Source organism: Nothobranchius furzeri, chromosome 4 (genome assembly GCF_043380555.1).
Source record: "Nothobranchius furzeri strain GRZ-AD chromosome 4, NfurGRZ-RIMD1, whole genome shotgun sequence".
Lineage (NCBI taxonomy): Eukaryota > Metazoa > Chordata > Actinopteri > Cyprinodontiformes > Nothobranchiidae > Nothobranchius > Nothobranchius furzeri.
The window spans coordinates 16,813,429-16,829,364 of record NC_091744.1 but is presented as its reverse complement, the minus strand read 5'-3'; the positions used below and the strand labels follow the sequence as shown (position 1 = coordinate 16,829,364).

General features: G+C 43.9%; 1 protein-coding gene across 2 annotated transcripts in view; it reads left to right on the top strand.

Annotated features, from left to right (window-relative positions):
• tmem131l (transmembrane 131 like) overlaps positions 1 to 15,936 on the top strand; it is a 47,583-nt gene that overhangs the window by 10,209 nt on the left and 21,438 nt on the right. The window contains exons 4-7 of one of the 2 annotated variants that reach the window (XM_015964107.2): positions 8,302 to 8,373; positions 13,176 to 13,299; positions 13,394 to 13,510; positions 15,567 to 15,671. In XM_015964107.2, the coding sequence (XP_015819593.2) occupies positions 8,302 to 8,373; positions 13,176 to 13,299; positions 13,394 to 13,510; positions 15,567 to 15,671 (418 nt within the window). Of the gene's footprint in view, positions 1 to 8,301; positions 8,374 to 12,292; positions 12,427 to 13,175; positions 13,300 to 13,393; positions 13,511 to 15,566; positions 15,672 to 15,936 lie in introns of those variants that run through there. The other variant, XM_054743734.2, reaches the window with a different exon arrangement.

Below are 15,936 nucleotides of genomic sequence, written 5' to 3'. Positions count from 1 at the left end.
GAGGCAGACAAACTCATTTTCCTTTCACATTTGACCCCTCATTTGCTCACCCACGCAGTTTTTCCCACTCTTAAGTAACACCATTTGAAGTTAAATCGCTCAGCAGATTACAGATTTACAAACAATTAGAATATGTAAAGGGCCTCAGAGAGTACTTGCTTAAAAAGCATGTTTAGTTATAATTAAAAATTTGTTTTTTTTTTTTACATATTTCAACATAAGACAAAAGGGATATTGTTACATTTATCTGCTTTCATTTAACAAATGGCCACTCAGTAATTCAGTTCCTCTATAATAGGGCTGCGCGATATTAGAAAAACCTGCGATAATCGATAACAGTGCTTAATACTGCGATATCGATATTACTCACGATAAATGAACAAATATTAAAGTATGCAGTGTTGATGTCGTCTGGCGTGTGACGTCTGCTCTGGGTTCAAAGCAAACAAAAACTAATGCATGAATTCCATTACAACATAACATTTTCATTGCAAAAACATGCAGCTGCACCTGCTACTGTATTAGCAGCTGCACCTGCTACTGTATTAGCAGCTGCACCTGCTACTGTATTAGCAGCAAAACAACAAACTGCATGCATGCAGTTTCTCAGTGACTTTAAAACATCACCTCCACCATAAAACTTTTTCTGATGCTCCAAATACAGAAAAACATCCCTTACCAGGGTTTTAGAATAAATAAAAATATCTGAAAATAAGGTTAAATGTTAAATAATAGTTAACATCACTTAAATGCAACAGCAAATTCTCTCATTGCTACTGAACATTTTCTCCACTTATGTGGTTATGATATAAGGCTGTTGCTGCTATTGGGAAGTGAACTGTGCTGGGCCAAACTAGGAGAATATTAAGATTTTCTGAGGGAAAGAGAAAAACAATTGTCTACCTTTCAGAAGAGGAACTGGCAAAAAAACTACATGGAAAATATGTGAAAACGTTTGTTTTTAACCCCAAATTGAACAAGTTTACCTAGATCTTAAAAAGCAGCTCAGATGATGAAACTGCAACTATGATTCTGATAACAAGCTAACAAATTGAACTAGCTCCTCTAAGATAACCGGCTAGCAGAGCTTCTGACTGACAGTTTATGTGCAGCAGCAAATCAACTATCCTGATTAACAAGGTTATAAAAGCTCATGAATGAAAAATCACTTTGATGTGTGGGGGAACTTTTCCAGGCCCTCTTTAGCAGGGTGGGACTGGGAGGAGAGTGCTGTAGCCTTTTAGCTGGAAGCTAACCAGAGCCTGGGGCTAACGGTGGGTTGGTTCACCGGCACGTGTCGGAGTCAGCCCGGTTATCAGCTGCTTAACGAGACCGAGTGGGTTCACGTTCACGTTTGAAAGCAGCGCTGATTCCAGAAACCTCAGCACAAAGTGCGTTCGTTAATCTGAGCCAGCATGATGAACAAGGGAAGCGAGCGGCAGCGGAAAGCAGGGGCAGAGCGGAGATAGTGGAATTTTGGGGTAAGGGTCTACGTAGGGGGCGGGCGTATTACGTGAACAGACCCATCTGATTGGCCGCTTATCAGAAGGGCTACATTTGATTGGTCAAATAATACTTCCGCGTAAAAAACAGAGCTGGTTTACAAAAAGTTGATGTATGACATGGATGGAAATGTTTGAACCAAACATTTATCGCCGTTTTTGACGTGCTTTGCGATGGGCCTATCGCACGTCCTGTTATCACGATGACGATAATTTTTCGATATATTGTGCAGCCCTTCTGTACAATGTTTTTCCAAGTAGAGTTTGTAAACATAACTTTAGGCAAGATGTTTGTAACACAAACAAACATATTTAACTATTCTGAGACCGACTTATAATTTGTGATAAATTAGTTAAAATTATTCAACTTTGCTCTTGATTTCAATAAATGTCTCAACATGTTTATGTTTATTTTTACAGAACAATACAAACATCTATTTAAACTTCATAAACTGAATATCTGGAAGATTTGCTGTACTTGTTTCTGTTTTTCTTATTTGTACATGTGTTGGCAGAAAGCCAACACATTTTCTTTTTTATTTTAGATAGAGCATGTTTTTAATCGACTTAACAGAAGACATAAAACTAGTGGGATCAAAGTGTCTTTTTTAAGTGTTAACATAAGATTTGGATCAAGACTAATTGGAAAAAAAAATACAACCAAATGTCAGGACCGGGTTAACTTGAAACAGAAATTTAAATCTACATGTTTTCAGTGTAGTCCTATAATGCTTCATACCTCATGTTATCTTACTAATTGTGCAAGATAGCAAAACAAAACCTGCTATACACTTTTCTCCTGCTCAGTGCACACCACAGATCTGTCCTCACTTGTGTAAAAACATTGTTTTCCGTCCATCCATCCATTGTCTGAACCTGCTTGCCCACGTAGGGTCGCGGGGGGGGGGGGGGGGGGGGGGGCTGGTGCCTATCTCCAGTGGTCAACGGGCAAGTAGGCGGGGTACACCCTGGACAGAGAGCCAGTCCATTGCAGGGCAACACAGAGACACACAGGACAAACAATCATGCACACCTAAGGACAATGTAGACAGACCAGTCAACCTAACAGTCATGTTTTTGGACTGTGGGAGGAAGCCGGAGTACCCGGGGAGAACCCACACATGCACAGGGAGAACATGCAAACTCCATGCAGAAAGATCCCAGGCCGGGAAGCGAACCCAGGACCTTCTTGCTGCAAGGCAACAGCTCTAACCACTGCGCCACTGCACAGTCCACTAATTGTTTTCATCAAGCTGTATTTTTGTTTTTTATTTTTTTGTTGCATTTTTGATTTAGATAAATGTTGTTTCCTACTACAAGCTTTTATCTCAGAACCAACACTGGCTGAACCATCGGCTCAGTCACTTCCTGTACTGCAGCCACACCAGACCTGCTGCGCCTCATGTGGGGCGTGTTACATGGGAGAGGGACTTTGGTGGCGTGTATGCAGAACTTTTTTGAATGTAACTGATGTATGGAAACTACACTTTGTATGAACTTGTACCTTTTAATGGTGTTTTTCACAGCAGAATCCAGTTATGTGCTGACAGCTGCTGATGCTGTTCCCTCTAGAATAAAACATGTAGATGTTTTGTTATTAAATTAGAATAATGTTTCTAAGTATGTTTTTGCTTTAGCTGCATTATACATTTTACCGATCTTCCTTTTACAATCAGCAGTTCCTGAGGAAGTAGCTTTTACTTACATACAGAGCAAGACATTTTTAACATACTGCAAGTAAAACATTAACTTTGTGGCTTATTTTAGCCTTCTTACTGAGACCACTTCACGTCAGCTTCAGACTCCAGTTTCAAGTGTAGCTGCTCAATAATAAAACGCATGCACAAGAAAAATGATTCCCTCAGGGATCACAGCCTCTTTGGCAATTATTTTAAGTGCTTTCATGAAAAGAGGAAAGCTTGAGCCACCAAAATTCCTCTTCCCCGCTTGTGTTGGTCAGCAGCCACGATGATCCCAAAATGGAAACATTGTTAGTACTTTCACAGACGCAGACATCGACACAGAGCAACCACAAGTCAGCTGCTGTTGTCCTGCTTCCAGGCACCCATTTCTAGAGCTTATTGGCAAAGGTTGTCTATTTCTCTCTCTCTCTCTCTCTCTCTCTCTCTCTCTCTCTCTCTCTCTCTCTCTCTCTCTCTCTCTCACTCACTCACTCACTCACTCACTCACTCACTCACTCACTCACTCACTCACTCACTCACTCACTCACTCACTCACTCACTCACTCACTCACTCACACACAAACACAAACACAAAGGCACCAAAAACAGACATGGTGTTCTTGCTCCCAAAAGAGAGTGGTAGCCTCAAGTAGTGTACACAGTTAAAGCTACGGTGTTTGGTTTTGTTATTTTCACGTTCCGGTCAAAAGCAAAAATCTCATAAATGTCAGAAAATAACTCGTGTTAGGTTGCAGCTTGCTATGGAATGTGTAGACGGCTGTTTATGAGCTGTTTTGCAGAGTTGCGCTAGAATGAATCTCTGGCATCAAAACTGATTTTACTTCCAGGTTTAGCGGTGCTTAATGGGTAGAATTATACACTGATCCTACAGTATCATTACCCATCTATTCCTATAGTATGCTGTGTAATGGTTGTCATATACAAAGGCTCTATTGAAATTGAATCATGATTTCCATAGCTTGCATCTCCTCTGTTATATTTATTTAGGTGTGGTCCTGTTCATGTTGCTGAGCAGTGAAGCTCTGTTGTGCAGCCTGAGCCAGCAAACGCTGACTCATTAAATTAAGCCTCTACTTTAAAGGGAAAAAAACTCTTTTTGCAAATAATTTTTTGCATTCAATGAGCAAAAACTATGTCCTTGTTTGCCAGCTTGTGTTTGTTTTAGTGTTTACCCTAAACCAAAATAAAAAAGCTCTGCACAACATCAGCATGTGCTTATTTACAGCCTACACTAGACTTCCAAGTCACACCTTCTCATAAAGTCAGCTCTGCTTACTATCTCAGGGATCGGCTTCAATGCCATTTTATTTTTGTACTTTAAAGGAGGCATGCACTTGTTTTTTCATTAAATCTACTTTGATCTCTAGTATGAATAAATGTCTTGTGAGTTGTTTCCTGTGGAAAAACTCTGGACCTCCTGTTTCAAGTAGAAGTTAGTCAAAATAGTGTGGAATGGAAAACGGCAGGGTTTGTGGTCTAGCTAATTAATATTCATGATGATATGCAAATATATTGACTAGCCAACAGCAGCACAACCCATTTGCTGCCTCTGTTCGCTCTGCATGGTTGATCTATTTTTATCTCCACAAATAACACAAACCTGAATGTCTGAACATGTTCTGCTATGCTATGTTATGCATTTGCTATTGCTAACGATTAGCTCAGGGGTGGGCAATCCTGGTCCCCGAGGGCCGCTATCCAGCACGTTTTAGTTTCTTTTTGCTCCCAACACCCCTGATTCCTGGATAAATCACCTGTTCAGTAGCTCATCAGGCTCTGCAACATCCTGTTAATCACCAGCAGATTCAACTAAAACAACTAAAACCTGCTGGATAACGGCCCTCGAGGACCAGGATTGCCCACTCCTGGGTTAGCTTCTACTAGCCGAGACGCACTCTGCAATCTGAGGCAAGGTATTAGTACATGAATGCAAAGTTACAGGGGGGAAGTAGATCTATGTGGCTTTTTCTGGAAATTTTCCACAAAAATAAACAATCAATGATGAACAGGGGTCTGCTTCTAGACCTGCAGAAAAGGGACACACAACAATACAACAGGAGCAAGCTATGACTGCGTCAATTTTATGAAGAAATATAAAATCAACATTGTTTTACTGAACAATCACACAATAATAAATCACAGTGCATTTAGCGCCAACCATAGCCTTAAGACATGTGTTGAACATGCCCAAGTCCATACTTATGAGAGCACCATGTGAGCACCTGTGTGTGTACATGCGCTTGTTTATGTAAGGTTTCTCTATAGGAGCATCCAATAGAGAGTGTGAGGGACCACAGATCTGCCCCCCAAATAAGTGTAGGAGATGGAGGGAGCTCCAAGTCCCAGAGATCCAGGCGCTGCCCCAGAGCGCAGGGACCAGTGCAAACAAAAAAAGCCCCTGCCCCCTCGAGAGGCGTAGAGGATCGCCCCGGGGAGGCACAACCAGCAACCGGCAGAGACTCGAGAGATATCAGCGGCAAGCCCACAGGCCCGCCCGCAGCCTCCCACCCCCCAGCCGGCCAAGCCCAGAACCCAACGACCTGGGACCCAGGGGCGACCAGCCCCGCCGGGGACCCAGCAGAGTGCAGGAACCCAGACCCCACCAGGCACCTACTGGGATTAATCGGGCAGACGCCAAAAATCGTAACCCCCCTGACCCGGGTGCCGCAAACACTCGGGCAGACCAAGGCACCACAGTCCACACCAAGTGTGGCAGGGGGAGGGGAGGGGAGGCGAAGATGTATATCATCAAAAGAAATCCCAGGAGAGGGGAGGAGTTAAAGGCCCCACCTGACATATACAGTCATACACAGACACGGTCACACACTCCCTCCCTCATGCTCACACATGCACATACAACCAAAGACTTACAAAAATTCACGCCGGACACCCACTTATGCTCCCCATACACACCCTATTCACTCTGGTTCCGGTACTGCTGCACATGGGGTACAACCATTACCGTTTACCAGAGTTTGACCCTGTCTGCTGGGTGGTGATGAGCAGGCTCCCCCGTTCAACGCTGAGCAAAGCAACCCACCACCCCAGACCCCAACCAGGCGGCCAGATCTCCCTCCTAGCCTCCAGCCCCAGGAAGCCAAGCAACAACAGAGGTGTGCTAAGACCCCTAGTCTTCCTCCTCCTGCTTCAATATAGTGTTAGTGCATGTTAATGAGGTTTATTCCATGGCTGTGGTGAGCGGGCAGTGCAGGCATTGTCTGGCCTATGCCAGCTGATGCCACCACACCACCCCACTTGCACCCACAGCCCTCTGTGTCTAAGTGCAATTTAAAATTGGAAGTGGGCACCGGCACTTGGGATGAGGCTGAAAAATCCCCCTGCCAAGTGCCGTTGAATGTGCTCACTCCCAAGGCCCTAAGTGTGTGCTTGCGTGGAATGCCGTTGGTGGAAGAGTTTAATGTGTAAATAAAATTGGGGGGCAGGTTGCCACAGGAATGCGGAAATGGGGTCCATACCCACACCCCCGACTTGCCCCCCCCCCCCCCCCCCCCCCCCAGGTCCTATGTGCATGTTTGTGTGACGATGTGAGGGATCAGGAGGAGAAAAATATGTGGGGATGGGGAGGAATGGCTGGTTGGCCAAAGCCCTCCAGGGAGCCAGCTCCCCCACTGGCCCCAATAGGTACCTCTGTTGCAAAAATGCCACCCAGGGCATGGAGACCCCAGCCCATCTTTCCAGGGCCCAAAGCAGCAGCATCGCAGAGCCCCAGAGTCCGAGGGCACCAACGTAGCCCCACCCCAGCAGAATATCTACTCCCATCCCTGCATTTGCACAACTTCCAGTATATATAAGACATAGGACATCCAGGTAAGGTTGGGTCCTCCCCCTCCTGGGTATCCCCCCCCCCCCCATGATGGGACAGCACCTGAGCCTGAGCCAGGCACTGCCACATGTTCCCGCCTTCTTCCCGGAAGTATACATGTCAGGTCCCGCCCAGATCCCAGATCCCCACACGGGGGCCGGCCACCCCCCACACCCCAGGCCCCCACCCAGACCTGCTCAGGGACAATGCTAGCCTGGCAAGCCAAACTAAATAAATGTATTATTTAGTCTGGCCACGCTCCATTGACGGCTCTTGGTTGTGGGGCGGGTTCTACCGTTGTCTTTCAAATGATCTCCGCATTCCACTGGACAATGAATGTGACATACTCTTGTTTCACTCTGTTGCATCATCCCACCCTCCAGGCATATAGAGTGCCCTGATTGGCCCACAATGCGGATAAAGCTCTGTGATTTGTTCACTAAGCAGATAGAGCACTATGATTGTCCCACCATTATGGACCAATCACAGCTCTTTATGTGTTTGAAACCCCTCTAGAGCGCTGTGATTGGCTAGCCAGAGTCCTGGTAGGAGCTGCGGAGGTTCCAATGGAGCATGCCTAGACCAAACTTTGCAAAGCAAGAATTTGGTCTAGTTCACTAGGCAACCCATGGCCACCGCCAAGACCCCCAAGGGGCCCCACTCACAACTCCCCCCCCCCACCCCCACCCCCCCGAGGCAACCCAAGCACCTCCAGAGTTGGGCTGCAGCCCCCCAGTCCCAGACAGGGGAACCCACCTCCAGGGAACATCTGGATACTCCAAACTCAGACCCTCCACCCCACCACCCACATCTCTGGCTTCTTAACAACATTCTAACGTAACATTGCTATAAATATGTTATGGAGATAAAAATGTAATATGGTGGTTCTCTCGCATTTGTCTAAAAATCTCCGCTAACGCGTTTCAGACTCAAAGTAACCGCTGGATCATCCGGTTGTCGGTCTTGCCAAACTGCAGCACTTCACTGAGTCCTCCATCCATTACGCACTCACGCGTTTTGCAGCAGAAAACTGCTGATGTGAGAGATTCTCCACTCAATAGTATCAGAGAATGAGAAATAGCCGGCTGCTACCTGCACCTGTAAACACGATGTATTAATATGAAAGCATTTGAAGAAGAGATTTGATCCATGGTTTTACTCTTGGGTGATCCAACAAAGTGCATAAACATATTTTTTGGGGTTATGTTGATCTTTTCTCTCTTTTAGAATATCAGTGAAGTTGATAACAACCTTCTGTCTGTTTTTTGAACAGCGCTTCTCCATTTACACTAGAAGATGGGAGACCTCTGCATATGCAGCCCCCAGTGCTGGATTTTGGGTCGCAGTAAGTGCCCATCCTATATTTTGCTTTAAAATGACAAACATCTATATTCTACATTATATACAAAGCATAATGAGAAACTGTTATCACCCTCAGTGATCTCATAGTTTAATTTTAAAATGTTTTCTCCCAAGCTATATGGATCACAGTTCAGAGTAAAGATTTTATTTATATCAAAGTTAAAATGAGTTTGTGATGTTAACACCAAATAATAAACATGTAAATTAAAGATTCAGCTTTCATTTCAAAATTAAAGAATAATTGGGTTTTCCAGTTATGGAAGTGCTATCACAACGATCACTCTCGCTGTATTCCCATCTAATGCAGTCGGAAGTGTTTGCCTTCAAACACAAAAACACTACCAACCATTCCTGTGTCTGGACAACACTGCCTGTTGGTTCTGTTAGAAGTAAGCAGTCATACTGGATTTACTTTGGCAAAATGATATTTCTGGAATGCAGAAATCAGGAACCCGCAAACCCTAACCGTTATGGGAACAAATATTTGCTCACTGAGACGAGATAACTTTTGGGATTTAGCGTTTACAGTTTAAATGGGACTGTGAGATTAGAGTCCCTCTGAGTCCCTTTCATCCATCTTGTGATTTCCCTTTTCATGTCAAAATTGTGGGAAAGGTTCTATTCATAATGTATCTCTGCTGGTAGCGCTGACTTGCTAAGAGGAGAGTGTAAAATGAGAGCTGTAAGGTTTTAAAAAGGAGCAACTCTTTAAGAAATAATAAACATATAAATGCAAACAGGAAACGAGTCTACTCTAGAGAGCCTTTAGTATCAGAAATGGTTCCAGGTTTGTTCAACAACAATGTAAAAACTATTTTACAACCCCTGTCATCTGGTTGGAACGGTTGAGCCTGTAGAGCAGTTGTCTGAAATGAAATTAAAGTTACGCTCACAAGCAAACGGGAGGTGGGAGCTGCTTCAGTTGAGGCTTGAAGTAATGTCTCAGATGACAAGCCTTTTTAGGTATGGGATTTCCAAAATTCACACTACATCACTACAAGCGTGAAAAGCTGACATGCAGAGATCTTTAATTCAGATTTCCACTTTGCAAAACAGAATTAAGTCTTTTAAAAACAAAATTTAGTTCAGCATCAGTGTTGTTTTTAGCTTCAGGTCTCTAGATGTAACTGACTCAGAGGCTAATGCAGCTATAGTATCAAGGTGTATTTCTTACATATCAGACTAATTTCCAAATGGATCTGGTAATCCTATGGGGGGCAGGTTACATGAAATTCCAAGGGTTAGTAAAAAAAATACTTCTAAAAAATCACTTTATTGGGGCGAAAGTTCAGTGTTGTCGTTAAGACAATGCTTCCTTTGGTGTTTATTGGTAGATGTTTAAATAAAGTAGAATACAACTTTTCCTGTGTGGTTCTTCAATGGTGGAATGACCAATCAAGCGCTACCAGAACTGGTTATTTTTTAACATTCTAGTGCAACTGATGAAGTAATGACTAAAAAAACTTTATTCAGACCTTTTATCTCTTTCTGTGGAGTCAGTCAGCATGGAATGATCATAACCTAAAAGTTCATAGTTTTTCTAAAACTAAAATGTTGTTTCATGTTTATGCATTTTGCAGACGCATCTGAAGCGATTTGTTGTGTTGAAGCCGGGCGTACACTGTGCGACTTTTTCACTTTTTTGAGCCGATTTTCCACTCGTGCGAGAATCCACGAGATCGGGGCGAGTTTTGCGCCGAACGTCGTGTAGTGTACAGGGGGTTACGAGAGGCGATTAACACCACGTGACCAGCTGCCGATCAGCAATCTGAGCTCGCACAAACTTCTGGCACGTTTGAAATTTTGCTCGTCCTTCGTGAGGGCATCGCAATGTTGAAGCGCAATCCTGCATCAACACCACTCGCCCGCTATTTCCCTAATAACACACGTTCGTTTTTATTTCTACACGTTTTTTTACTTACAAAGATTGTTAAGAAAGCGTGTTTGTCGTGTTCATGTAAAATTAAACTGATCACAAAACACTCCCGAAGGACAACAGGCAAAACAAGACAAAAAAGTCTGACGTGTTGTGTAAAACTGCTATTTTTAGCATATTTTTTGATCCGACGTGTTGCTTCCAGACGTACAGTGTGAGCAGTCAGATCGCATCCGGGAACTGGGTCGTGCAGTGTGAGCGCCTGACTTGTGAGATCTGCCCTGCGAGGAAGTCGTACAGTTTGAGCTGAAGCTGAGTGCTACGAGTGGAAAAGTCGTACAGTGTACGCCCGGCTTAACCTAACCTGACATGCATGCTTTTAGTCTGTGGGAGGCAACCGGAGGACCCAGAGAAAAACCCAATTATGCAAACTAAAAAAATGGCCTGTATTTGATATAGCACCTTCTAGAGTCCTGGAACCCCACAAGGCGCTTTACAACACAATCAGTCATTCACCCATTCACACACACATTCACACACTGGTGGGGATGAGCTACGATGTAGCCACAGCTGCCCTGGGGCGCACTGACAGAGGCGAGGCTGCCGAGCACTGGCGCCACCGGTCCCTCCGACCACCACCAGCAGGCAATGTGGGTTAAGTGTCTTGCCCAAGGACACAACGACAGCGACAGACTGAGCGGTACTCGAACCTGCAACCTTCTGATTACGGGGCGAGCACTTAACTCCTGTGCCACCGTCGCAACACAAAAAGGCCTCAGCCCTCCATTCAAACCTGAGACCTTCTTGCTTTGAGGCAACAGGGCTACAGCATCATACATCCCAGTTTAGTGGTTAATAATTGTGAACATTGTCTCAACCCTCCCAGTCAAAGGAGGGTCTTTAAAGCATTATGCACTCACTCATTTGCTAATTTATTTTCAAGATCCAGTTATATTTTGGTGAAATTGTAGCCATTTTGACGTGTGTGTGTGTGTGTGTGTGTGTGTGTGTGTGTGTGTGTGTGTGTGTGTGTGTGTGTGTGTGTGTGTGTGTGTGTGTGTGTGTGTGTGTGTGTGTGTGTGTGTGTGTGTGTGTGTGAAAAAGTAAAAAAAAAAAAAGACCAACTTTCCTGTTAGATAAAATAAAGCCGATTAAGCTTTCTGCACAACTAGCATTCAAAGAAATATAGTTGCCACCTTACAGGGCTGATGATGATGAGCTAACGGCTAGGCTGGGCCTGGCCAAGGCAGCCAGAGATGGTGTTTTGTAATGAAAAGTAGTGTGGGCTGCAGGAGCAGAATCTCTTGCCCTCCAGACAGAACCTTACATTAACAGGAGCAGGCACCGGTTACCAAAAATACATCTTTATTAGCACAATTTCCACAATAAAACTCCTCCATAAAATCCCACTTCTGTCCCTGCTGGCACTCTCTCGCCCAGTCACCCTTCCCTCCCCTGTTTGCATAAAACCAGCTGATCAGCCATAAAACAGTCAGGTACTTAGCTGGCCCAGGCGGTGCGACCCCCTCCCCGGGGTCCGAGCTTCCGACGCCCCGGGGATTGACTTCCGTGGACGGCGGGTAGATCCTGCGGCTTGCGTCCGTCTGCCAGGTCTCTCTGCGGCAGATGTCGGTGTGGCCTCGACACCCAGCTACTCCCGCCCTAACTACCTAAAGGCAATTGGCCCCCCCCCCTGGCGCTGGAACACTACCCCCTACTCGGCTGTCTTCATCGCCGGCAGCCCTAATCGACTGCGAGCAATCCCACCCCCCCAACTCAGGGTGCTACAATGACAGGTCGGCCACACACACCCCTTCCTGCAAATCTGCCACCTTTTATCACTTCCGGCCTCATCATGCCGAACGAGCACCAGCTGGTCTTCAGTAACCACGCCCCCCAAAGTCAAGTAACAACTTCTGCCCTTACAGTTTCATTAATCTACATAATCTACTTCACGTTACATGTTTGTTTTGTTTTTTTACTACAAGTGTAAATAACCATCAACAAGAGCATAATGGAGCATCCTATATTTGTGAATATATAGTCTGGACATGGCCCATTGACGGCTCTCAGTCATGGGGCAGGATCTACAGTAGTCTTTCAAACTGTCTCCGCCTGCTATTGGATGACAAACAACAACAACAGGCTCTTTGGTGTTTGGTAAGTCAAGCCACAACCTCTGACTATTTCTGCCAAAGTTTCAATAATGTTAAAATGTTAAAGTTTAGAAGAAAATATTCACATTAACGGCTGTAAAATTTAAGAGATGGAAGCCTGTAGGATGCAAACGGGATCAATTCTAAGATAGGCTATTGAAGAAATTAGTTTTTGGTAACATAGTAATTATTTATCATTTTACACAGAAACACACCATGAATAGTAAAAGAATCCTTGAAATTGATCACACACACCCAAACACACCTAACCACATTAGAGATAAAATTAGTTTAATTCTAATCACATCTTTACAAAACTTCCAGCAGAGAGACTCTTTGTACTGATGGTCTGAAATGCTCTGTATTGGATTTCCTCGTGTGTCCTGTTTGCGTTTGTGGTTTTTACCCCCAGAGACCAGAGACTTTTACATACTAAAAGCAGCTTTTAACTAAATGAAAATGCTTACAGGTTTCTTGTGTGGGACACTAGTTATTCAGGGACTTCTTTGTGCTGTTGTAACAACTGAAACTTGGATCTGTTGTTATCATATGCAAAAATGAGTCAAAGATAACTTGTCATGAAAGTGTCCGTTTTGCTGAAACGCAAAGTCAAAAATGCTGAGTGTGTTCACCTCTTTCCTTATTAATGCCTGACTGATAAAACTGAGGTGTTTGTGTGTCACAAAGCTAGTGTGTGTCCTCTGTCTTCATCCTTGGATGAATGTTCTGTTGATTTTAATGTTCTCTCTGCAGGCCGTTGGGGTTGCCACGAGCTGAAACCATATATATACACAACCCCAGTCAGGAAGTTCCTGTGACGCTGCTGTCCATGTTTACATCCAGCAGGCATTTTTACATACCTTCCTTTCACAGAAGAGTGAGTGCTTTCAAGATACAGTACAGATGTTTAGACTCACATTGTCTGTGTGTCCTGATGAGATAACTTACTTTGAATTCTTTTTCCTTCTGAGGTAATCCCACCGAAAGGGAAGGCGTCTTTTAAATTAATTTTCCTCCCGTCTGAGGAGGGCGATGTAGAAAATACATTATTTATAAACACATCAGTCCATGGGCTGCTCTCGTACCAGGTCAGTGTTTATTAATAACATCTTCTAATGTGGCATGTTTCCTCTTCCTCAGTCCAGGTTATAGAGCTACAAGTTGGCTATCAATGTCCTAATTCTAGTGAGATCCCCTTCAAACTCAGTTAAGACCCTGACATTACCTCTTAAGACCGACACGAGGGGCTAGATTAGAACAACTTTGGAAAACGCTTACTCGGGGTATTAGACATCACTGTATTGGCCATGCTACATAACTTGTAAGCCCCACATGCTGAGTACTCTACCACCACAGCGATACATTTCCACACCTTCTCTACTGAAGTTTTGTGTAAAAAAAAACCTACATTACAAAAAGTGGAGGCTATTGCACTTTTAAAACACACCTGAAGGCCCATTTACTCACTGACTTTTACATCATAGTGAGGCCGTGGTCTAGCCTAGTGAACTAGACCAAATTCTTGCTTTGCACAGTTTGGTCTAGGCATGCTCCATTGGAACCTCCGCAGCTCCTACCAGGACTCTGGCTAGCCAATCACAGCGCTCTAGAGGGGTTTCAAACACATAAAGAGCTGTGATTGGTCCATAATGGTGGGCCAATCATAGTGCTCTATCTGCTTAGTGAACAAATCACAGAGCTTTATCCGCTTTGTGGGCCAATCAGGGCACTCTATATGCCTGGTGGGTGGGATGATGCAACAGAGTGAAACAAGAGTATGTCACATTCATTGTCCAGTGGAATGCAGAGATCATTTGAAAGACAACGGTAGAACCCGCCCCACAACCGACAGCCTTCAATGGGTCATGGCCAGACTAAGTAATACATTTATTTTGTCTGGCTTGCCAGGTTAGCCGTCGTCTGGACTCATGCAAAACATTCGTTATTGTTGTATCCCTTATGCTCAAAGGCAAGATGAAGTTTGATTAGGAAACCTTGTTTAGAACTTTGGGTGAAAAATCAAACCTACATGAGGCTAAAGGTGCAATTTGTAAGAATTTTACAATAAAATAAAGTTAGTCTCATTAGCCATCACACTGGTGAAATTCATCTCTGCATTTGACCCATCCCTGTGGGACATGATAAGCTGCAGCTGTGGCTGCGTTTGGGAACCATATGGTGGTTTAACCCTACAATCCAACCCCTTCAAGTTGAGTGTCAAGCAAGGAGGCATTGGGTACCATTTTTAAGGTCTTTGGCATGACCTGACGAGATTTGAACCCAAATCTTCCAGTCCCAGGGCGGACACTCTACCACTAGGCCACTGAGAAGGTGTTTACAAAGGAAGGTTACATTGAAACAGATGTAACCTTCCTTCCAAAACAATTAGACTGTTTTGTGATCACCTTCTCAGTGGCCTAGTGGTAGAGTGTCCAACCTGGGACTGGAAGATTGGAGTTCAACTCTTGTTGGGTCATGCCAAAGACTTGAAATAAAATAATGCCTCCCTGGTTGACACTCAGCTTTAAGGGGGGTAATTTAGGGGGTAGACTACCAAATAGTTCTTGAGCGCAGCCACTGCTGCAGTTCACTGCTCCTCACAGGTAGGGGTCAAATGTGGAGATATAATTTCACGAGTGTGTGATAATGACTAATGGGAGTTTCACTTTAGAAGTATCTCAAGCTACTTTTTTAATCACCAGTAACTCAATATTACAGTGAAATGTCTTATTGGAATGACTCAACTTCACTCATCATCTAGAATCCTCTGGTGCTGAGCTGTAGCCAAAAAACTCACAGAACGGGAGTGAGATAGACGTTTGTGTGTTTAGAAAATGTGCTGCAGTACCCTAATGTGACCACAGGATGTCATTCTTACTTCATTCTTACATAATGCACCTTTAAGTAGCCATCTAAATGAAAACATGACTTTAATACTTTTTACTAACCTCCTTTTAGCATTTATGTTTTTAGATTCCATTCAGTTTTTATCAGCAACAATATTAGCCAACTTATATTAGATTCACATTTCTTAATGATCATGCATTAGTGTCTTAAGGGCAATGGATGACACTCTGCTTTGCTTGTTGAGTACAACAGATAAAATGCTGCTAGATGTATTCATGTTATATTTATCTCTTACAGGTTTTTGGTGTGGGAGGTCACACAGCATCTTTAAAATCTCCTCATAAAAAGGAGAGTCTGCTAATATTCCCTCACATCCAGAGCATTAAGCTGACCCAAACTCAGGTATCTTGTTGACATGTTTGTGGGTTTTTTGTGAACGCCATTCATAATGGCGCATTATTGCGCTGCGTCATTCTTGCATTCCCTGATAAACAGACCTCTACACAAACACAGACTCTCACTGTCATCCAATTACTGGATGCCTGCAGAATCAGCACAAATTGGAAATGTCATTGTTGCAACCGCAGACGATTCATTTTGAGTGTTCAGAGGGATTTTGGTTTTAGTTTGCTCACGTTTCAGCATCACACCAAATCAAAACCAAACA